At 32.0% G+C, this 25545-nt stretch overlaps 2 protein-coding genes across 5 annotated transcripts; one reads left to right on the forward strand and one right to left on the reverse strand.

The window, feature by feature from the left end:
- Window positions 1-602: 602 nt before the first annotated feature.
- Window positions 603-7505, forward strand: LOC25482108 (lysophospholipid acyltransferase LPEAT1). 2 transcript variants are annotated; one of them, XM_013610609.3, is made up of 9 exons: window positions 603-1234; window positions 2463-2582; window positions 2724-2761; window positions 2866-2930; window positions 4052-4120; window positions 4970-5103; window positions 5729-5869; window positions 6696-6759; window positions 6855-7505. In XM_013610609.3, exons 1-9 carry the CDS (start codon window positions 734-736, stop codon window positions 6872-6874), a joined length of 1152 nt encoding a protein of 383 aa, XP_013466063.1. In that variant the 5' UTR covers window positions 603-733; the 3' UTR covers window positions 6875-7505. The 2 variants fall into 2 exon arrangements, with proteins under 2 accessions (XP_013466063.1, XP_024636024.1); XM_024780256.2 differs by having other exon boundaries at window positions 2466-2582.
- Window positions 7506-11287: 3782 nt separating this feature from the next.
- LOC25482110 (deSI-like protein At4g17486) lies at window positions 11288-20112 on the reverse strand. Of its 3 annotated transcripts, none has more exons than XR_003008772.2 (5): window positions 19928-20110; window positions 18726-18969; window positions 18129-18416; window positions 17162-17502; window positions 11288-11332 (listed from the first exon to the last, which is right to left on the reverse strand). XR_003008772.2 is itself a non-coding variant. In XM_013610611.3 (5 exons), exons 3-5 carry the CDS (start codon window positions 18937-18939, stop codon window positions 17246-17248), a joined length of 759 nt encoding a protein of 252 aa, XP_013466065.1. In that variant the 5' UTR covers window positions 18940-18969; window positions 19052-19197; window positions 19928-20112; the 3' UTR covers window positions 17010-17245. The 3 variants fall into 3 exon arrangements, 2 of the variants coding, with proteins under 2 accessions (XP_013466065.1, XP_024631157.1); XM_013610611.3 differs by lacking the exon at window positions 11288-11332 and adding an exon at window positions 19052-19197 and having other exon boundaries at window positions 17010-17502; window positions 19928-20112; XM_024775389.2 differs by lacking the exon at window positions 11288-11332 and having other exon boundaries at window positions 17010-17502.
- Window positions 20113-25545: the final 5433 nt, after the last annotated feature.

Here is a 25545-nt window from a genome sequence, read left to right on the forward strand (position 1 = left end):
AAAATGGCTTAATTGCACTTTTGGACCCCTAATTAATTAAAATACAAAACAACCCCCTATGTATTGGATTTTGACAGTTTTGGCCCCTAACTAATTAAAATACAAAACAACCTCCTATGTATTGAATCTTTGGCAATTTTGGCCCCCTAGACCAATTTTGCTTCGGTCAACGCTGACGTGGCACTTCAAAGACGCCACGTGTGCATTGTTTTAATTGAAAAAAAATAAAAATCATCTAATTAACGATTGAATATAAGACTAAAATACGTGTCTGATCCAATATCACAATTAAGGACGAGACTTGCACAACTGAGAGTAATCCATCATTCACACCTTTGAATAGATTTTTTCTTTTTTGACAAACCTTTGAAAAGATTTTGTATTATAAAAAATCTAAAAAGTTATCTTCTTACCACCTAAAAAGTTATTAAAAAAAAAAAAATGAAATAAATTATCTTCTTCTTAGACAATTGGTCAACTACACCTCATTGCTGATATGGAAGTGGTGGCCAACGATAACGACTTCCCTGTCAATTCTCTGTTTTTTTTTTGTCAACTAAAAAGAATATCTTTTTCTATTTTATTTTTAAAAAAATCACTTTCAGTTTCAACCAAAGGAAAAAACTCAAGAATTATTTATTACAAAGATTTTTTCAAATATTCTGAACACGAACGTGAATCGTTCATGTTCCACGATTTTCTGCAAAAACGAAAACAATGAAAAAGCATTCAAATGAATAACCTAAAAACAATGGAGTCAGAACTCCAAGACCTAAATTCATCATCAAAACCACCACCGCCACCAGTTCCCGACGACCTTCCTCTTCTCAAACCCATCACCACCGTCTTCGCTTCCAACACCATCGACCTCGAGAACAAATTCTCCCCTTACGTTCGCCGTGATGTTTATGGCACAATGGGACGTGGCGAGTTACCTACGAAGGAGAAGGTTTTATTGGGAGTTGCATTGGTTACGCTTGTTCCTGTTAGGGTTGTTTTGGCTATGACGTTGTTGGTTTTGTATTATTTGATTTGTAGGGTTTGTACGGTTTTTTCTGTTCCTAATAGGGAAGATGAACAAGAGGATTATGCTCATGTTGTTGGTTGGAGAAGGGTTGTTATTGTTCAGTGTGGGAAAATGCTTTCTAGAATTGTGCTTTTTGTTTTAGGGTTTTATTGGATTAGACAATCTTCTTTTTGTGCTCATCAAAACCCTACCTCATCATCCAATGAGGTACATTTTGTTCCAAACATGATAATTATGTTTAATGTTTTTCTGTTGAATATTATGTTTGATGTTTTACTCAAATTGTTTTGAAATTAAAAAATGCCATTTTTCTTTTAATAATTAGAAATATAGTATGCTTGAATTTGATTAAGAACGCATTTCAAACCACCTTGGTAGATGATTTAGTCTGTGTGTTGGATTGCCGATGAGTTTGGAAGAATCACATTGTGTTACCTCTAAAAAAGCTATATGTTTGGTGACTTTTCGAGTAGGTAAAATTGATTTTAGAGGTTTAGAATTGATTTTTATATGCATTTAACAATTAGAAATATGATATGGTTGAATTTGATTAAGCATGTGTTCGGAACCACCACGGTGGATGTTTAGCTGCATGTTAGGATTGCTGGTGAGTTTGGCATAATCACATTGTGTTACCGCAAATTTAACAAAAGTTATATATGTTTGGTTCCACTTTTGGAGGAAACAAATTTGATTATTGAGGGGTAAAATTGATTTTGACATATTTGGATGTTCTCGCATAAAATTTTAATTTTGTTTCTATAATTGATTATAGCTTGAAGATAGAATTTGAAGTTTTTGCCTCCTGAATGGGGTAGAATTGATTTTGACATGTTTGGATTTTCTCGCATAAAATTTTGATTTTGCCATTATAATTGATTATAGCATGAAGCTAGAATTTGCAGTTTTTGCCTCCTGAATTGGTTATAGTTTGAAGCTAGATTTTGACTTCAGAATTGATTATAGCTTGAAGCTAGAATTTGAAGTTTTTGTCTCTACAATTGATTTTTAGCTTAGAATTTCTGTTGAAACTATTTATATGAATGTATCTAAGCATAAATGGCAGTATATTCAACATTCTTTTAGCCAGAATAATCTTTACATAATCAATTCATTCAAAATCGATTTTTGTCACTGCAGAACCAAAAACAGATGAAGATCTTTTGTGTGTTTGTGTTTAATAAATATATCTATTTTCCCTTTATTTGATTTGCTGTAAATACTGTGCTGTTAAAGTACTTTTTGAGAAACTCTTCCCTGTTTTGGTCCTCTTTCTTAAAGGGGTAAAGGGAAGGTTTATGAGCTCCTAATTAGATAGATAGATAACTTGGTTTATTGCTGTCTCATTTATTTAATTTCTGCAAGAAAAGTTTTCTGTGTTGGTATTTGGTTTTACTTTTGCTTATTCTATTTCTTCTTTCTTTTTCAATGTTAGAAGAAAAATAAAAGCCAGCCTGCACAGACGGGAAGACCCGGTGTAATAATATCTAATCATGTATCATACATTGATATTTTGTATCACATGTCTAACTCATTCCCAAGTTTTGTTGCTAAGGTTTGTGTTGTTTTGACAAGTTTTTCACACCCTCCTTCAGTTTATCTTAAAAGCATGTTTCATTAACAGAATTTTTTTCTTTACTAACGATTGTCCTTCATCTGCTGTGCTTCATTTCAATCTTGGATCTCGTCAATGAAGAGATCAGTGGGTAAAATTCCTCTAGTTGGTCTCATCAGGTCTGTTTCTCTGTCTTATTTGTTTAATTACGAGTTATATTTTCTTTATACGCATGATTATTCAGAATATATTGCTTACATATTATGGTTTGTTTTTGTAACAGTAAGTGTCTTGGTTGTATCTACGTTCAGCGGGAGTCAAAGACATCAGACTTCAAGGGTGTTTCAGGTGCATAGATTATTGGTGTGTTTGCACTTTCTAATCATTTCAAAAATGTGTGCAACTGACATGAAGTAAATTAGTTGTCCCTATTCCCCTTCTGTGCTGTTCTTCTCTATTTAGTCAAGTAATTGCACGGGAGCTTTTGCATCTTGGATTTCAAATTGTTGAAGAAGACATTGTCTTTTTATTTCCACAATCTTGTTCCTTTATTGTTGAAGAAGACATTGTCTTTCAAATTTGCTCCAGAGATAGATGGGTTGGTAACTTGGGATTGAAGAACTTTCATCTGAATTATCTTGGATTGAATCATCTGTTAGAGAGAACTTATCTTAGTACCATGGGCCGACTTCTGTTACTATGATGTTTTTTGTTTTCTGAGGAAGTTAGAGTTAGGTAGATACTTAGAGTTCTAACAGAATGTAGCTAAGATAAGCTGTGAAGAGAGAGAGAGAGAGAGAGAGAGAGAGGAGAGAGAGAGAGAGAGAGGAGAGAGAGAGAGAGAGAGAGAGAGAGAGAGAGAGAGAGAGAGAGAGAGAGAGAGAGAGAGAGAGAGAGAGAGAGAGAGAGAGAGAGAGAGAGAGAGAGAGAGAGAGAGAGAGAGAGAGAGAGAGAGAGAGAGAGAGAGAGAGAGAGAGAGAGAGAGAGAGAGAGAGAGAGAGAGAGAGAGAGAGAGAGAGAGAGAGAGAGAGAGAGAGAGAGAGAGAGAGAGAGAGAGAGAGAGAGAGAGAGAGAGAGAGAGAGAGAGAGAGAGAGAGAGAGAGAGAGAGAGAGAGAGAGAGAGAGAGAGAGAGAGAGAGAGAGAGAGAGAGAGAGAGAGAGAGAGAGAGAGAGAGAGAGAGAGAGAGAGAGAGAGAGAGAGAGAGAGAGAGAGAGAGAGAGAGAGAGAGAGAGAGAGAGAGAGCTTAATATCTGAACCAGTGTCTGTCACATTCCTTAGCTGTTTGTGCAGTGGTGTTACTTGTACATCCGTTATGCATATTTGCCTGTATTAGCAAGTCAAGCTAGCATCGTAACACTTTGTTTAATTTAATAATGAACATTATTTTATACCATGACCAATCTTTTTTTGAGTTATATCGATCTGTAAAATTTCTGATAAAACTAAACTATGACCTTTATTCCTGCAGCTGTTGTCACTGAAAGAATTCGAGAAGCTCATCGAAATGCATCTGCTCCAATTATGATGTTATTTCCAGGTTATCATCCTTTAATATTTTCTAGGGGCTGGGATAAAATTATCCTATTCATTTTGTTTTTTCTTATTATATTTGACACTTGCTTGATTTTATTTTTGTTTCTTAATGTTAAAATAAAATGATAATGTTTCTCTATATTTGATTTTTTTATAGATGATATGGTAGCTAATTGCATTAGGGATTTGTGCATGCAACACATATATAGGGATACAACAAATTTTGAAAACTGTAGCCAGGACATGAACAACTGTAATACTGCACATAAAATTTGTATAAAATTAATGTTATATTGAAGGAGAGAATTGATATATCAAAAGTTAGCGCGAGTAATTATCTGTTAACAAAATATCAGCAAAAATGAGTCAAAGAAAGTTGATGTATGCAAAAATGATTTAGCGCGAGTAATTTGTTTTCACATCGTATGCAGAAAATAGAAGTAAAATTATCATGAAATACAGTAGTTCATCATTAGACTATTTATGATAGGGAGTTATGAAGTTGTTTGATCTATGTATCCAATCCTATCTATTTAGCAAACAATTTCATTATTGTGTCTTCATCATAATCTCTCTTTTATATCTTAAAAGTATTTTGCTTTTTAGACCATGCCTTAATTCTTAAAGATCTTGGATATTTTAAACATTTTCTGTTTTTTTAGTTTGTATAGTATCAGGTGCATATGGGAGCACTAGCTTGTGATATAATGTTCTGCTTCTAGTCAATATTTATCTCTTTGCTTAATGTATAATTTTATATATTGAACTTAGGGAGTTGCTGGACAATCTTAAATTCTCATGCATATTTATGTTCTTCTGATCATGCAATTTGATAAGGTTGGATATTTTACAGAAGGTACAACCACAAATGGAGAATATCTCCTTCCATTCAAGAGTGGTGGTTTTCTGGCGAGTGCACCAGTACTTCCGGTAATTTTAAATTACCATTACCAGAGATTTAGTCCTGCCTGGGATTCCATATCAGGGGTAAGGCATCTGTAAAGTATTAGAGTTTCCTATTTCCATTAAGTGAGTGTTTGGTTATGCAAGGGCAAAATTGATTTTAATTGAATTTTTGTAAAGTTAATTTTGGTTATTGGTGTGTTGAATGGCAACTGATTATGTATGAATATTTTCATGTAAAAATGAGTTAAACTATAAATTTGATCACAAAAACTCAAAATTTAAGCTTCATGTTATGTTAGAGTCTATTCTTGATTCGGGGCTAATTATACTCAAGAATACCTGAAATTTGATCTCACATTTAGAAATTGTAAGGGAGCAAGTGGATGTACTTACATTTGGGTTTCATGTGGGGGCGGGAATGGTCTATCTAAATTCTCTGCTTTCTACCAAATTAATTTAAAATGTTTTCTCAGGGCTGTTAGAAACCATCTCATGTGCTTCAAACCTTGTAAAATATGTCATGCTAACGGTCTTGCTGATACAAATTGTTCGTGTTTGCAACCGCTTGTGCTTTAGTTTATAAATGTTCTTTTGTCTGATCTTGTTGATAATATTATTTTCAGCCTTATCCTTTAGCAATATTTTTTGTTGTTGAAAAGCTAATATTTTTTGTTGTTGAAAAGCTAATATACATGTTTTGTGGCAGGTGCGTCATGTGATTTTTCTTCTCTGTCAGTTTGTAAACTATATGGAAGTGACAGAGTTACCTACGTACTATCCCTCACAACAAGAGAAAGATAATCCCAAACTATATGCAAATAATGTTAGAAAGTTGATGGCTACTGAGGTATGCAAATAATATGTATTGTGAAAACCGAAAATACATCCTAAAACTAAAAGGTTTTAATCACAAGTAGTTAGGCAGGATATGTGTGTTTTCCTATTCTATTGATGAAATCAGTCTTGGTGTAAGAGTTTGTGAAAGCTTGGAGATTAACTTTTTACCCTTGAGGAAGACCTCTGTATAACATTAGCAAAACAAAAATAGGAATGAAAAGGAAAGGAAAAGATGGAAATGGTAGAGACACCCCAATGTCATAGAGGGGTCTGCCTTCCCCTATTCAATGGTCTCCAATTTCTTTACTTCACCCTGCTCAATGGTCCCCAATTTATTTTCCATGACTTCCTGTCTTACCTATATCCCTTTCTGCTTTTAATAGCTCATTCTAACAGGATACACATTTACTTCACTCGTGTCTCCCCTACTGCCACGTGTCTAAGCAGTTGCAAGAAAATATCCCATTTAATGATCCTTTCTACCTCACGGTGTGCTCACGAGACACAAAACTCACTCAATCACTGCCTTTAACTTTTCAATATTCCTTCTATAGACTTGACTGAATTACCACTAATTAAGATATTGCAGTAGCACCACTTAATATTTGCTTATAAAGTGATCCTAGTTAATTCATTCAAAGAATTGATAAGCTTTTGTATATGATGGATTGATTGTTTCTTTTTTTGTTTGAAACATATATATAGCAGCGTTTGTGTGTAGTTCAAAGAAAACATATATATATGCTCGCCTCCATGTTATGTATTTTGACTATTTGTGTTGCCGTTGGCTTTTCTTGTTGAACAAGCATGATATTCTTTGTATGTTTTGTTTGCAGGGTAATATGTTACTTTCAGATATTGGGCTAGCTGAGAAACGAATATATCATTCTGCTCTTAATGGTAACTAATTATCATAACTTTTCTTGCAAGCCTCATTTTATAAATCCATGTCCACATAAACTTGGATCTGAATCATATTTTTCATGTTCCTGCAGGTTTGTTTTCTCAATGCTAATCTGGCTTTGTGCCCTGTGTATTCACTGGATGGTACTATTATGTCATGAAAAAGAAAGTTAACATAGAAAATTCTTTGCTGAGCAAGATTCATATTTGAAATGTATCTGATCATGGATCCTTCTTTTAGAGCATAGTGCCGTTCAGCATAGAGACTTTCTGGTACTAATTTTTGGCTGATCCTCTCAAGTGTGAGGTGGTTTACAGTATAATGGCTGATTCTGATCATTTGTTTTATTGCTTAGGGAGATTTAGAGCCTGTTTGAAACACTTCCCAAAAACTCTTTTAGTTTTTAAAAACTTGAAAATTAAAACTTTTTTGCTAAATTAATTTTTAAAATTACAGTATTGGAAACTGTTTTGAACTTTTTAGTTTTGAGGACTAAAACTAAAACATGTAAAAAGATAACTATTGTGAAAAAGGGATTTGTATATTTCAAAAACTGAAAACAAAAACTATTTCAAACAGGCTCTTAGCTCCAAGTTTTTAACCTAGTAATCTTGACAAGTGCTGAAGGTTTTATACTAAATGGTAGGAATTGTAATATATAGGAACACAGAAGCACGTAAATATGTAAAATATTTGATTTTATGAATTTTACTATCATCTAGTTTGAATTTTTTATATTTTATGAACCTGCTTAGTTAATTTTGTTTCCTAACAGGCATTCCTACGACATTAAGCAAAGACTAGTATCATTGTATGTAAGACACAGTTTGAACGATTCGAACTGTAAAATTGTGATACTTTGACATTGACATTTGTATGTCAAATGAAAAATTCACTCCTATACAAAAATAAATAAAATGAAAAACAATTCCTTTTTGTAAGAAAAATAATTCCTTATCAATTGAGAATGATATCTTTATACAATTTTTTTTGAGTGAATGGATGATGTCCGAGTTTAAAGTACAAAATACTTTATAATTCAAAGAACACTAACAAGAAAATTTACATTTGCTTTGCTTCAAGAGCACTAACGGATCTTGAGTCTCTGGAGATCAAACCATTTGAATTTTAATTTCAACTTTTCGTGCTTCTTGAAGAGAAATGACATTTTGACAATTTTTTAGTGTCCAACACCGTATATGCATACGGCACATATTTTATTTTTGGATTAAATATGTGTTTAGTCTTTACATTTTGTGCCTCTTTGAAGAATAATCCTTATATTTCATTAAATGTTTTAAAAATCATCGCATTTTATCTCCGTTATCAAAATTAGTCCCCGATGTTAATTCTCTAACAGAATGCTGATATGGCAGTTAGTGGGTCCCAATTATATTAAGGTTAAATATGTTTTTTGGTCTCTATATTTTGCGTAACTTTGAAGAATAGTTCTTACATTTTGGGACTCACTAACTGTCACATCAACATTCCATTAGAGAATTAACAGCAGAGACTAATTTTGATAACAAAGATAAAATGTGAGGATTTTAAAAAAATTTAATGAAATGTAAGGACTTTTCTTTAAAGGGACGCCAAAATGTAATGACTAAAAACATATTTAACCCTTTATTTTTTTTATTTTTGTCTCTTCAAGTCACACCAATGGTTTTTTTAGCCACATTCATAAGTGATGTATTATCATAGGTTCTTTAAAAAAAATGTGATGTGTTATTATAGGTTGCCAATTTTTATTTGTTCAATTTGAATTGGCAAGTAGATCATATTAACAAAACGTGTGATTATCTCAACAAAAAAAATGCGATTATGTTGGGTGAAATACTTGACACAGAATGCTATTGCATTTTACACTCAAAATGGCCATTAAATTGAATATTAACTGTATTTTGATGCCTTTTTACATGCTAAAATCTTTTTGTTTTAAATTAAGTAAATCAATTCTACTGTAAATTGAATATTTAACTGTACTTCAATGCCTTTTAACAAGATTCGTAAAGATTTTGAGCAGAAAAATAAAATTTAAAAGTTTCAAGTTAAAAAAGTAATACAAGAATATAATCGCAACAAAAAATTGTAAAATCAAACATTAAAACACTACTAAAGATGAAAACCATCCATTAATCCTACAGCTCAGGAAGGAACATTCATAGTTGCAAATTGATAGTTAATATTGAATCAGTGACACAAAAAAGGACAACTTAACGGGAAAAAACAATAATAATAGGTCCCTTCGGGGACATCCCGTAAAATTGAAACGATACAAAGACCAATAATGATTAAATAATACAAATGTATTACAAACACAAAAAAACTACTTACAATTGATGATAAACAGCCTCTTAAGGGTGACTGTAGAAACAATGAAGATTTTGATAACTGCTTTTGACGCATTCAGATTGAGGACAACGAATTGAAAGCACTTCTTAGTCTTCCTTTTTCGCTATTTAGGGGCTTGTCCCACATCAAATTGAAGCTGTGATTCCTCATGATTAAATATTACTAATGCCAAATGAAGAAGAAAACATTGAGATTCCTCATGATTATGAATGAGTATCAACATCGTAGCCATTTGTGAGATATAAGGTTGGTTTGGTGGCTAGGTTAAGGTGTTAAGGAGTAGTGTGATCAGGACGAGGTCAAAGGTTTATCGCTACTACCGGCATAATAGCGATAAACAAGTCACCGGTGATTTTCCTTTCTTAGTTCAATTTCATCTTTCCCTAAGGTGACACTCACATAGTACTTGCATTCAACAAATGTTTGATAGAGCATCACCTATTTATAATGTTCACATTCTCAGTCATTAAAAATAAAAAACTTGTTTTGTATAAAACAATTATAATTCAGGAAATACAAATGAATATGCGGTCAAATTTCGACAAATGGGGGGGGGGATGACCTTACACGTCGATACTAAACAAGTGTGTTTGATTCTGCCTAGACAAATATAGATTTTGAATGAATTGATTCTGGTTAAAAGTAAGTCGAATGTATAGTAATTTATGTTCACACGTTCATATAAAGGCAGGTTGGTTGAACGTAAATTTGAGGCTAATTTAATTTGCAGAGCCAAAAACTCCGAATTCTACCCGATTTAGAATCAATTTTGGAGGTACCAGAGAACATCCAAACATGTCAGTTTAACATCTCCTATCAAACTAAAAATTCAACAATTTGGTTGGTAAATAATATCAACAACAAAATCTCCTATCAAAGCATGGTTGGTAACCTCTCGCTGTGACAAGTGAGTCCTAACTCAATGTTTTTTTCATGTTTGTAATATATGAATCTTACCCTTCATTTTCATGTTTATAACAGTAGCAATTTCTGTTCTACACTTTTTTTTTATTTGGAATGTTTCATTTTTGTTTTGACTAAAATATTTCATTGTTCTAAGAAGTTATTTGTGCAGTATAATAAGAATCTATTAGGGTTTTCTCTATGTGGAAATTGTTTACAAGATCTTGTAAAATCTAGGAGGGGTAGAATTGGAAAATACTTAATTTTCCATAACTAGGAAACGGCATTAACAGTCAAAGAGTATGAGAAAACGTGTTTGTTTAAACTTTAATTAGTGTTAGAACTTTTTGTTGGAAAGATGTTGATGAAAATTGCACTTGGAGAAATTCAAAGCGTGTGAATTGTAATCACACTAACCTTTAAAATCAATTTTCCCCCACCAACTTTTGAATGTTGGATGCAAATGGAATGTACAACGAATTCCCTTCAGATACTTTAATTGCCTTCATGTGAATTGCATAAACACAAGCATATCTTTTGATAATAATTTACAAAAATATGTTTCCTACACTTCAATCATACATTGAGAAATGAATGATGATTTAGAGCGATATAAATGGGAGAGAAAAAGCTTAGATTTTTTCCAGAATTTGTGTTCTTACTTGATGAAAAGACATCAATTAAAAAATTATGCATGGGCAGTTATGAACGGTTTAAATAACGACATGGTTCAACTTATCAAATACTTTACACAGAATGTTATTATTGCATTTTACACGCAAAATGCATATTCAATTGAGTAAAACCAATTCCACTGTAATCTTTTCATCTAAAACTCCTTATTTTTACTCAATCTAAAACTCCTAATATTACATTTTACAATTTCTGCATAAATATTTAAATAGTTCACAACAATTGTGATATGAAATATTTTGACGACTTTGTAAGATATAGAGTTAAAAACTGTAAAATCAATAATTTAAGGGTCATGTTAACCGATGCCTCCGGGGTACTGGTTAAGGAACCTAAAAAATGAAATTTTAAAATGAAGAATAACACTTTTAATGTTTTTGAGGAGTTGACGACACAAGTTCCAATGCAATATTTACTACATTTGCTACTGGTTAAAATTACCCATAATTTAAAAGAGATTTAAAAAAAAAAATTAAAATCAGCCATTAGTCCTACAGCTCAGGAAGGACAATTCTTAGTTGCAAATTGAGAAAGACCAATAAATAATTAAATAAAAATGTATTAGAAACATAAAAGCTACTTACAAAAGACTAGCACAAACAAGAGATGGTACATTACCTAAAAAATAATAGGCTTAAATGCACTTTTGATATCTCTATTTTAACTTAATCAAAATTTTAATCCCCTATTTCTAATAAGGGATTGTCTAACATGTGCAATATTGCACATGTTAAGGCAACTAAAAATAGTAACTTTTTATTGAAACCAACAATTAATTATTAAAAATCTACATAATTAATATAAAATGCACAAGTTCCAAGTCAAAGTTACTACTTTAAACTTCTTATCATGTGCAAATTTGCACATGATAGAAAAACCCAATAATAAAACCATTATTTTGGTCCCCCTAGTTTACATTTCTTGGGTTTGGCATAGATAACAAATTCAGATTGAATTCAGCAACAAACAGTTTAATGATATAGCCATATTACCATTTGGTAATTTCATGTGTACAAGTGTAATTGACTTATAGGAATCAAATCACTAGCATCAGAATGATCTACAATACAAGATCCAATATATGAATGATTCAAAGGGTAAGATACTCTAGATATACCTGAAGTGACATGCTTTGTGAATCCATGATGAGTCTGGAGCAAATTTACAAACTGATCATATTGCTCCTTGGTGAATCCATATTAATCAGTGCCTTTGCAGCTCTTTGAATCATCCATATCCTCCTTTTCTTCATTCACTTGGAAGAATGGTTGACTATAGCAGGTTTCTTACCAAAATGTGGAGGAAAACCATGTTTCTTATAACAGCTTTCAATTGTGTGGCCATTTCTACCACAAAAAGTACAAACACACTTATTCCCGGGAGTGAATGAAGAACCATTACCACATCCTTTCCCTTGAGACTTGCAATAATCTACTGAATTGATGGGAATCTTGGACTCATCAGGAATAGAAGCTTTAAACTGTCTTTCATGTTGCATCACCATAGAAAAAATCTTGTTAAGAGTTGGTAACATATTCATCAATAAGATTTGGGAACAAATAAGATCAAAGGCATCATTGACTCCAGTAAGAAAGTGAATGGAACATGTAATCTCATACACTTAGAAACCATGTAATCTTTTTAATTTCCCTTCCCTGCTACAAAATTTATTGGTGTTCTGAATTTGTAGAACTACTTACACTGTTTACTGAGTTCATGATTTGATATTCTAAAACCATAATTTGGTGAGCGGTTATTGACATGGCATAATATTAGACTATGTATTATTTATTACTATGAGGTGTGATATTTGAGTACCACACTGTATCCAATGAATCTAAATTTTAGCCTGCACACAAATCGAGTTGAATAAAAAAAAATAAAAAAGTAATGGATTGGTAGAATTATACGGTGTCCCAAAACTTTTAGGATGTCCAAATAAAATTTCTCTATTACTATATTTGTTGGGCATAGGCTTATATAAGTTTCATTATTTATTCTGAAGTACAATCATCTTTGTCGGCATCAGGTCTTAGACATGTGTTGCTATCAGACTACCTGCTGCTGGTTGATGAGTTTTTGCAATGTTGTGCTAAATCTGAGTGATTTTAATCAACCTGGTGCATGTGTTGTAGTTTAACCTTGTTATCAAGTCTTTGTTATGTCAATTATCAGATTACCTGCTGGCTGATGTGATCTTTGCAATGATCTTGTGAAATGTGACTGGTTTACTCATCCCAACTTATAATATCATTCATTTGGGTGTTCTGGTGATTAAGTTTTACAGGAATCAATGATCTTTGTTAAATGTGACTAGTTTACTCATCCCAAGTTATTTCTATAATTTAATTTTATAATAATAATAATATCATTCATCTGAATGTGTCTGGTGATCGACGTATTCCAACTTGGTGGTTAAATTTTGTACTCAATAATGTCTTCAAATTATATTATATGTGCGTTTCTGTTGTAAAAGTGACTCAAAATTGGAGTTTGGAGTGCAAAATTATATTTGCTGGAAGACCCAAAATCGACGTCCGATTTGTGGAGTTCGGGGACCGATTTTGGCTACTTGTTGGAGCAGTTTGTTGTGACAAAAATCGGCGCCCGAATAGAGGAATTCGGGGCCCGATTTTGCGTGCAGTATTTTTTCAGAAACATATTTTTGGGCCAGATTTGTTACAATTTTATGAGAGTTACTTTTGCTATAAATATAGACATTGTATCGGTGTAAACCTTGAAATAGAGGGGACTGAAACAAGGGCTTAGAAAGGCAACAACAAAACTAGGGTTTGTATAGAGTTTGTCTCTTTGGCAACAAACACTAGGGTTTGAGGGTTGATTCACCTTGGGAAACACTATTAGGATTGAGTCTTGATTACGAGAAGAGATTGGGACTTTGGGTAGAATTAGGCGGGAGACTTATTCTTGTAACCTATTGATATCTCTTTTGTAAAGTTACTCATCATTATAGTGAAACGGAAGACTGCTCTCTCCCCCCAGACTAGGTCAGTTTGGACCGAACTGGATCAACAAATTCTTTTCTGTTCTCTCTTCTTTCCTCTCGCTGTTTTCTACTTTTGACTTGTGTTTATAATTGTTCCATCAAGTTTGTTATTGGTGTGACATCGAATCTGCAACAGTTTCTTATGATATTTCTGCTGTATTTGTTATTTTTTGGTTTCACAGATAAAGCTGAATCATAGAAAGTTACTCGATGGCATGATGCAAATATGTGGAGTACATCCCGAAAAGTTTAGGACTACATGTTCAAGTATTGACAAGTTAGACAAAAAATCATTCAAACATATAAGAAAAGAAATGGTGAGGACTGAGGACATATGTTGTTCGTTTCTGTTTCCTTTATAATTATATTTATTATGATTGAGCATACCAGTTCTGTTGTGCTTAAACGTTCCTTGTGTTGCACATTTTGAAAGATGTATGCTTTTATTTTATACTTACTTATAGTTTATGCTTTATCAATGGTAAATAGTTTGGTTTAGGGATGGAATACAAGTTTTGCGCCTTTGCATTCTTTTGGTCAACACTGTTGCATGATTTATTAAGGATGCAAACTCCTTTTCACTAGTTACTCACTACACAACAACATTTTCTATTGTTGTTTCTTCATTTATGAGCAATGTCCGAATTGCATTATTTTGTATTTTGCATCCATTTTCTATTCTTGCCGACCCCACTTAGTGGGATAAGGCTTGGTTGATGTTGTTGTATCCATTTTCTATTCTGTTACTGGTAACCTCAATGGTTTCAAATGTTGGACTCGATTAGATGAAAATGATTCATTGAATGCATTAGTCTAGCGTTTATCTTTCAAAACTGGAATTATTGTTATAGCTTATTTTGAAATATATAGTAACACTTTATTTTACTTGGAGGGTGATGAATGACACAAATACTCATGATCTCATCCGAGGGTAACTTACATTTATTAATCAATATCTCGGGACTGAGTTGAACAAATATTGTCTGAGTGATTTAAATCTTGTTTTTTTTCTTCCATAAATAAAAAAATAGTTGCATTTATAATTTAAATGTCCCTAGAGCTATGCAAGTATAATGCAGTAAATTGTCTTAGGATTTGGACACATACTTTAGTTGTTGCCTTTTAAAATATGTCTGATCATAGTTCTTTGGAACACTAATATTTGCTCTGAACTGCTAATATCAGGAAGCTATTTTTTGTAATGTCATGATTTCTTATGTTTACTAATTTGGTTTGTACTGCCTTCCATGCTGTAGGTGGAAGAGAAGGGATTAACTTCCGAGACAGCGGACAGAATTGGAACTTTTACTAATGAAAAAGGACACTCTTTAACATTATTACGTAGACTTAAACAAGAAGGCAGTGCTTTCTTAGAAAATGCTGGATCTGTTGATGCATTGAATGACCTGGAAATTTTATTTAAAGCTCTGGATGAATCAAAACGCCTTGATTAGGTGATTTTTGACTTGAGTCTTGCCAGGGGTCTTGATTATTATACTGGAGTTATATTTGAAGCTGTTCTTAAAGGGGGTGCTCAGGTAATTCTCGTGTCTTTTATCTTCTCTCCATCCTGAAATGTTTCTTCTTTAGTTCCCCTCATTCTTTGAGGAGCACAATGCATTATGTCAGCTCAGATATTCCTATTCTGTTTGTGCCATATTGCAGAAAAAGTTAGTGATCAACACTATTGTTTGAGATTGGTCTCGACACAATTTTCTCATTCAAAAAGCATATGGATTATATATAAATATTGATTGTGCTATACATCCTCCGGTCACTATTATAAGCAAAACTTTGCATTTTACATTCATTCAATTAATGATGTATATAGTCTTTATTATAGACAACGTACATCATTAATTGAATAAATCCAAAATGTAATGCTTATAATAGTGACCGGAGGGTGTATTCCTTGAATTATTCTTTCTTATTCAGAAAGCATATGGATTGTATATAAATAAGTAAATTGAAATCCTTGATTCTTCAGAGTGTATTATGATAGTCATGTTTTTGCTTCCTTTGTTTGTTTCATTCACATGGTTTTTATTGAAATCTTCTGCTTCTATTTAGCAATGGATTTATTGTTTTTATAAAGGTTGGTTCAATTGCTGCTGGTGGACGATATGATAACTTGATAGGGATGTTTGGTGTAAAGAAGAATGGTTCGAATAAGGAAGTTCCGGCAGTTGGTTTGAGTCTGGGAATCGAGAGAGTATTTGCCATATTAATGGAACAACATCAAAATCAGGTGATCTTTAACTTTTGTAGTTTTCCGTGTCAAAAAAGAAATATTTCTTATTATGGTATCAAATGCTATTATAACATCTAAATTATTTTCTAATCATAGTCGTCATTGTAAAATTGTGTCGCTAATTATTTCCTAAACCATAGCTGCCATCAGACGGTACTCCTAATGTCCTACACCTACAGTTTCTTATGATGTGTGGTTGATGACTTGATTTCACCATTTGTAGGGCACATCTATTTACTAGAATGTTTACAGTTGCCCTTATCTATATGATGAGAATGATCTTAACTGTTTCATTTTGAGTATATTTTTACCAAATAGATGTGCCCTACCATATGTGATCAAATTTTGGGGTCTGTTGATGTTTCAAATATGGATATTTCCACTTTTGTCCTTCGAGTGCCAACAAAGTATTCCACTGAGTCATCTGCAACTCCTGCCATGCTGATACAGTTGTCCTTGCATCTCTTAGTAATAATCTGAACCACTCTCGAGGAGGATCATCAAGTCTAATCCCAAATGCAAGCACTGCAATCGACTCAGACATATTATTGATCGTTGCTGGAAGTTGAATGGTATCACATCTGGTAAATGCATCTTAGGGAGATCCTTTTGATACTGTTGTGACTTGTGACCACAACTACAACTCAGAGCTCCCAGGTAAGGTATGAAGATTTTCCGCGGTGGAGTCAGAGAAACCCAAATCCTTGTTTTACTGCTTTGGTTGCACACATTAGTAATTCATCTGCTTGCCTCTATCAATCATTTGCCCTTGGTCCTTGGGCCATTGACTTTGGTGCTTCTGACCATGTCACTTGGTAATAAAGGTCTTTTTTCTTCCCTCTCTACGTCTGGTTTCTTCGTTGTTATAACTTTTGCCAATGATTCAATGAAATTATGTTAACAAAGTTTGTAATTTTTTCAAAAAAAAAGTGATTATTTTATATCCAAAAATAAAATCCTGAATATTGATAGAAAGAATATTGAACCAGTGACACCGTAAATGTTACACCTCAATAAATTATATCTGAAAATGACAATTTAACGGGAAAAAAACAATAACAATAGTCCCTTCAGGGACATCCGATAAAATTGGAACGATACAAATACCAATAAATAATTAAATAAAAATGTATCACAAACACAAAAGCTACTTACAAAAGACTAGCACAAACAAGAGATGGTACATTACCTCAAAAATAATAATACAAGGATGGTACAAATTACAAACATGCATCTCATTCATTCAGACCCTTTTCAAGATACAAAGAAACAGTTACCTTTCTTTGAAGGAACGATTAATAGATTTGCTCAATTCCCATGATGGCCACTTTGATGATAAACAACCTCTTAAGGGTGACTGTAGAAACAATGAAGATTTGGATAACTGCTTTTGACGCATTGAGATTGAGGACAATGAATTGAAAGCACTTCTTAGCCTTCTTTTTTCACTATCACGTGCCTCGTGATTAGGATCATGCCCCACAGAAGAAATTCTTAGTGCTTCTGGAAGAATGCAGTTGCAAATTGAACCTGTCATAACAAGGTGTCAATGCTAAATATTAATGCCAAATGAAGAAGAAAAACATTGGCATAAGGTTGGTTTGGTGGCTAGGTGGAGGCGTTAAGGAGTATAGTGATTAGGAGATCAAAGGTTCATCACCACTATCGGCATAAAGCTAACAGTTATTAATTAACAATATTAGCATTGGCCATTTCAATCAGTCAATTAACCTTTCTTATTCAATTTCAGAATCCAGGATCTATTTCAAGCTCCAGGATCTATTTCAAGCCATCTCACTCCGTTTTGCTCAGAATGCGATCTCATGCAGGATCCAGATCACATGGGACTGGTAAGATCGTGAAATTGTAAGATCTTGCGATTTAACTCGCGATTTCGATAACATTGATTACAGCATCTTTCTTTTCCTATTCAGTAACCTCTAACCATCTAGCTTCAGCCCAATCAATATCTGATTCAAAGCAATAGCAAGGAAAATAAACTAAAAAACATCACATACAGAGTTTTGGATGGTTAATTTTAACACCTTTTATTCCTTCCCCGCAAAAGAATATCCTAAAGACTAGACACTAGAGGTTGCAACAAACACACTGCAAAAGTAAACCGTTATCTGAATGAAGCAAGATGAGTAAAATACCTAGCTTAGCAAGCCGATTTACCCAAGTTGGAATTGATTTCCCTGTAAGCTTGTAGCATATGTCTTTGCAGAAGTGATTGCAGTTCTTAGCAATTAAGTGATATGTGTCGCCGTTGTAGTTTGCACACTCGCATTCCATGAACTCCCTAACCTGAACAGGATTCAAAGATGTAGTTCCGATGAATATCGACTTCCTGAACTTGAAGCCTGGGCATTGCCGAGGTTCAACCTCAAAAACACCGCTTGTTGGGTAGTCATGAGCTCCAAATGCATATTCGACACCATGAACTGTAAAATACAGGTATGGTTCATCAGATATTAGAAGCACTAGTCGAAATCTCAATTGCTACATTTATAAAGTTCGATGCTGCTAAAAATATCACAAGCAATCATCTGTGCAATTATAATAAAAGTCAAACAATTTTAATGATCTGACAATTATGATTGACTGACAGTGTAAAGAAATTCTTTACACTGACAATGTATATAAATTAAATTCTAATACATTTGAGAAAAGGCCAGGATAATTTAAGTCATATGCCAAGATTAAGAGACAGAGCATGATTAAATTTGAAGACATACGAGCCAAAACCGTACCTTCGACACCAGAGTGATAGATACCAAGACCGGCCCAATACACGTAACCATTCATGGGTGTCAAGTCATACACATTAAGATAAACTGGAGTTTTTCCAGGTCCATGGCTAGCTGAATTTACTTTGCGAAATAAAGAAAAACGAGTCACCGGTGATTTTCCTTTTAAATGAAGAGGTACAATAGATTTCCATCCTTTCTTAGACTTCAATTTCATCTTTCCCTAAGGCGAACACTCACATAGTACCTGCATTCAACAAATGTTTGAGTTAGAGGATCACCTATTTATTATGTTCAACATTTTCACTCATTAAAAATAAATAACTTACTTGGTATAAAATAATTAGCAGAAACTTCCTTCTTATGATGATTCAGGAAATACAAATGAAGATGCAGTCAAATTTCGACAAATGAACTATTTTTAAGGGGGGAAGAAAAGACCTTACATGTCGATACTAAAAAAGCCTGTTTGATTCTGCGATGACAAATATATAGATTTTGAATGAATTGATTCTGGTTAAATTAAGTTGAATGTATAGTAATTTATGTTTACACGTTCATATAAAAGTGGGTTGGTTGAACATAAATTTGAGACTAAATTAATTTGTAGGCCAAAAACTCGAATTCTAGCTGAGTTAGAACAATTCTCCCCTCAAAACCAAAAATTCAACAAATTGGTTGGTAAATGATATTATCAACAACAAAAATCTGACCAAACTTCTACAAAGCATGGTTGGTAACTTTGAGTGCAGAATATTTTCCAATTCTACCCCTCCTAGATTTTAAAAGATCTTGTAAACAATTTCCATATGGAGAAAACCCTAATAGATTCTTAATATACTGCACAAATAGCTTCTTAGAACACTGAAATATTTTCCAACAGAAAAATAAACATGAAAATGAAGGGTAAGCTTCATCTATTTGAAACATCAGAAAGAAAAGGACTCAACTTGTCACAGTACAGATACTAGAGAGGTTAATTTTCCAGATCTAGGACACGGCATTAACAGTAAAAGAGTATGAGAGAAACGTGTTTGTTGCAACTTTAACTAGTTTCACTTTCAAGGCATGAATAGTTTCAAAAGTGGATAATGATGCTAATGTTAATGCTAATAATGCAGAAACAGAAGAACAGTGACATCATAAATAAGCAAGAATCGATTATTATTTCAAGTTACAACTCAAACAAACAGAACTGAACTTACAGTTTCAGATTGAAAGAGTGCAGCCATTAGAGAGAAACAGAGACAGAGAGAGTTGCTCAAAACGGTGAAGTGGTGAAATGAAACATGCCAAGATTTAAGGTTTAGTTTAGTATTGTAAACAACACTCTTAAGTCTCTTAATCCATTGTCCTGTCCCATGTCAACGTCATAAACCATAAACTACGCAAAAACAAACAGACAAAGAAAATACAAATTGCAAAATACTCCTCGCTCCTTAGTTACAAGTTTTTTTGTTGCAAAACTTTACGAGTTTTAGTGTTGTTACATCTCTAAAATTGAATTGAAACTCATGACCTTGATTATGTTAGAAGAGATACGTTACAATTACTTCCTCCGTTTTAAAATATAAGCAAATTTTACTTTTTAGGTACATTCAACTAATGATGTATTTGGTCCATATTATAAACCACATACATCATTAATTGAATGAACCTAAAAAGTAAAATTTGCTTATATTTTGAAACGGAGGGAGTATAAGTTTACAACTACCTCGGACAGTTTTTTACATATATTAAAGATATAATTTATGAATTTAATGCCTCTAAGTTGATCTTCTAAAAATATCTTTTTATATTTGTAAAATTTATTAATTTTACTATTTTTTATACAATAATTTTAATTTGAGTCAACACAACAGTTATTGAATGGTAATATTAATTTACTGTGATGGTCAAACAAGCTGCGATGCAGAATTGCGACTGTTATTATGGTAAAAAAGATAAAAAGGACGGAACAGTGTAAGGTGTTGTGTCAATTTGCACGAACGAATGAATAAATTCATAAAGTATTAATTAAGTTTTTAGTCTATATGAATATTCACTTTAATTTCCATAAAATAAAATTATATTTTTTAGTCTTTATAAAAAAATTTATTAGCATTTTTAGTCCCTGTAAATTTTTCCTTCAGTACTTTTAATCTCTATCAAAAATTTCCATCAACAGTTTTGGTCCTTAAAATGCTTAAGGAAAATATCACAGGAATTAAAAAATGTAATTTTATTTTGTAGAAACTAAAAACAAAACTGTAAATATTTATAAGGACTAAAAACTTAATTAATCCATAAATAAAATATTAATGTTTGTGCGGACACGAGTAACTTTGCAAAGCCTGCACAGCTACGTGATTTGTCAACTAGTGTCAACGTTCTTATATTTGTAAAGTTTGTTTTCAATGAAATTTTACACTATTTGGATTTGTCAACTTATTGCTAACAAATACTCCATCGTCACTACTCACCCACAAAGAACATCCTGAAAATAAAACTCCCAGACCCCAGTATCCAAGTTGAGCCACATTTCGAAGAGCACCTAACCGAAGGACCATGCAGCTATCACAAACCTCACGCCCTTCGAACCATCGAAACATTTGTTTTTATACCATTCGAGTCACGTTTTAGATGTTTAATTCTTAGCAAGAGAGGTAGGGGCGATTGCTTTCATATACAAGGCTACCCCAAAGAGACAAAAAAAAATATTGAATGAGTATGTATATTTTTGTATTAAGCTACCGCTAATAATATATATTTGGCTATCCCAAATTTAATTTTAGATGGAATAATTTTTTTTTACTTTACTTACTTTTCAAACTCTGGATGAACACAAAATCAAATTTTATTTTTTTTAATATCTTATCTCTTCCGCTAAAAATCGGAGGATGAACACAAAAAAAAAACTTTAATCGACGATGAAAATATGACAACGACCACAATCTATCACTTCCTCCCAATTTTTTTTATCACCATTGGCCTAAAGAGATTTAACAGAACTTTATGAACCATTTATTATTGTAAATACAAACATTTTATTAACACTTTGTTTTTTAGTTAAAAAAATAAGTAATTAGTAAATTATAACTCTTTATAATCCTAGTTGTAAGTGTATTTTAGGAAGTACATTATATATATATGTAGTAGTTATTGCAATTCTTTTTTGTTTATTTGTTAAATTTACTTTTAGTTTTTAAAAAATATTTTATTTATTTTTATATGTGACCATCTCATAAAAAATATGTTAGCTTTGCCGTTCACACACTAAAAATGATATGAACAAATATTTATAAGTATGAGGAATCATCACATTACATATCAATTTCATAAGATTTAGTTAAACTCAACCAAAAGTTTTAATTATTAAATTATCCGCTATAAAGCATGCGGTTATGTCTTGCCAAAGAGAATCTATACCTAAAAATTAAGTCAAAGAGCTCAAACATATATTATATCAATTGATATATAAATAAAATATCATAATCATTTCTTAAAAAAAAAAAAAAAAAAAGGTCATAATCATCGTAAAGTATACTTTATTTAATAAGTTAATATACAGCTATGTCAACGAATTGATCATATCCCACGGGGTGGGCTTAAATTCTGCTATTGATATTAGGATATTTGAAACTCTTTTATATTTTTTTTTGAACAGGCTAGAATATATTATAACTCATATATTAAGACCCCGTTTGGATTGGCTTATTTTGAGTTTATGTGAATTTATCTACTTTTATAAGCCTTTTTAAAAGTGTTTGGGTAAATAAATAAAAATAGTTTATCATATTTTCATGAGCTGCTTATGTCATATTTTAATAAGCCTAAATTTTCAGCTTACCCTCCGGCTTAACAAGGAGTTTATGAATTTATGTAATCTCCTTCGATTCTATCTCGATCCACTTTTTTAAAACATATATTTTAATTATAATGTTAGTTATCTTTGGCAATGCATGAGTAACAAAATTGTTATATACTTATCTTACTAAATTAACACACGTAACTAAGACTTTTTTTTTTAAGGAAGATTTTTTTTTTGAAACAATTTTTATTATTTTTTTGTTACGTAACAAAATGAAACTGAATATTAATATTTTTTTTTTATATGAATATTTTTTTGTTACGTAACTATATACTTATTTAATGTTAATTTTGTCTTATATGAATATTGATATTTTTTTTAAGGACGAATATTGATTATACTATATATATAATTATAATTAATATATTATAATATTATTTTTTACATCTTGATTAATTTTATCAAAAAAGATCTTGATATTGTGGTTCGATTCTTTTATTTTTTTTGTTAATTTTATAAAAAAAAATATTGATATTGTGATTCGATTCTTTGAATTTTTTTGTTAAATTAAAAATATTTAAAATTTCGATAATTGCTTATGTAATGTCACATCCAAATACTTCAATTAGTGTAAGTACTTTTTAGTGTACATATCCAAACATAAATAACTTATCAAGTATAAGAGCTTATGATGTAAGCTATAATGTTATAAGCCCTAATGCTATAAGCATCTATATAAATTGTTTATTCAAACGGGGCCTAAAACTCCTTTTTTGAAACTCTTTTATATTAAAACTCATATACTCCCTCCGTTTCAAAATACATGTTCAATTTTTGCAATGTGCACTATTCACTTGACTTACTTTGACCATACTTTTTAACTAATATATAAATACAAATATTAGCATGTAAGATGTTTGATTTGTCTCGACAAATATTTTCAAAATATTAAATTTTTATAATTTTTTACTTTAGAAAATTAAAGATATTAACTGTCAAAATTATGCATTAGCATATGTGAAGTGGTTGACTTAAACATGTATTTTGAAACGGATGGAGTATTAGATTATAATTAATTTGAGAAAGTCTCCTATTTTTATATCAAAACTTTATAATCAAAGAGCTTGTTAAAAAAACATATTAAAGAATATCAAGTTTTTCATTGATTTCTCTCAATGCTTTCTTTTGGATGTGGTGGTGGACAGTATTTCCGGGTGCTAGTTTTTTTCTTTTTAATAGTGGTAAACACAAGAAACTTACATACATAATTGCGACATTTTAAATACGAATCCGAATAAACGTGTTCAATTAAAAATATTAATATTATCAGTTGAGTTATATACACTTTGTTTTTTAAATAATGTAGAGTATGGTGTATAGGTGTCAAGTTATGTCAATCTTATGGTGGAGTTTAGTATGGAAAAGGGGAATTGTTTTCCATCATGGAAAAGTTTTTTTTAACCATTAGATCAAATATAGACCATAATATTATCATAGACACTCACCACAATATTATTTTCACTCTCTTTGGTGTCTCTCTCAGCACTTGCAGCAGCTGACTTAACCCATTTAAGTTTAACAACATTCAATCCATGGCAGAGAAACCCATTAAACTCAATCAACAACAACTTCATCATATAATCAATTCAGAAAAGGGAAAAGAACACATAACAAAATCTAGAATTCAGATTCATAGGCAAGCAAAATGGAAACAGGAAAAATATAAATAAAAAACAATGAAAAAAATAAAAGATGAAATTGTGTATGAAGTATGAACTACCCTTTTATTCTCACGGTGTTGAATTAATGAAAATCAACTTGTATAATAGTAACCTCAAACCCAACAACACCCACGCCACTTCATCCCCAACCTCCTCTCCCATGTTACATTGTTATGTACCATTTTTCATTCTAATTGATTCTTATTTAGATTTTGTTATTGTTGAAGGAATTGGAATTCATATACACAAGCGTAGCAGCACCGTGGGAATAAAAGGGTAGTTCATACACAATTTCATCTTTTATTGTTTTTTAGAATACCCATCTCATTGTGTTTATTTTAAGAAAATTATGAAACTGATTGATATTGGAGAATGAATGAAAGAAACTCATGCTGGTTTTTCTTTTATATTTGAGAATGAATGATTTTTTTTTGAAAGCACGTATATGTTATCAATGCCATGGTTGTTGTTACAAAAACTATGCTTTTCAATATTAATGATGAATTTTACTTTTTCCATGTCTTATTATTTAAAATTGGTTTTTATTTTGGATCCTATTATAATGGTAGAATGGAAGGGGATTTTTATGCACAAGAAAGGGATTGGAGACCAATTTCATGTCAAACAGCAAAATTCAAATTGAAAACCATTGGGGAAGGATCCGTGAGGTTGGACGGGTTGTTTGATGAGGTGGATTGTTGATTTTAGTTTGGTGGTGGTGAAATGATAGAGATGATAGTGAGGTTGAAGACAAAGTTGAGAAAGATATAATGTGTGCAGACTATAATAAGATTAGTAATCCTCTTTAATCAGATGGCCAAAAAATACTTTCCCATGGTGGGAAATAAGTTCCCATTCCCATGCTAAATGCCACCCAATCTTATAGATATATGTAAATAGACTTCACAATTTCAACTTAAAAACTTGTACTAATATTAAATTGTTTCTGTTTAATTTTTTTTCCCAATTCAATCTGTTGTTTGGTGTACCAATAGAAAATGATAAATTAAACTTATTTCCTATCCTATTCTATCCAACCTTTGTTATTTTTATCCTTAATTTTTGGTGGGTTAGGAACCTGATAGCATAACAACATCACACACGCGCATCTTTTATTCTTCAAAGACCCTCTTTCGACTCCCTCCCTCTCCAATAATTCTATGTCAAAATCGATTTCAGTTTTTTTCCCTCTCCCAACGGTTCATCTCTCTCTCCACTCCACCTCCAACCTTCCTATTTTGGTTTATTTTTATGATTTATCTGAACTCAATTTCATATTCTTGGACGATCTTTGCATTTTCTGGTAAATTTG

Source organism: Medicago truncatula, chromosome 1 (genome assembly GCF_003473485.1).
Source record: "Medicago truncatula cultivar Jemalong A17 chromosome 1, MtrunA17r5.0-ANR, whole genome shotgun sequence".
Classification (NCBI taxonomy): Eukaryota; Viridiplantae; Streptophyta; class Magnoliopsida; order Fabales; family Fabaceae; genus Medicago; species Medicago truncatula.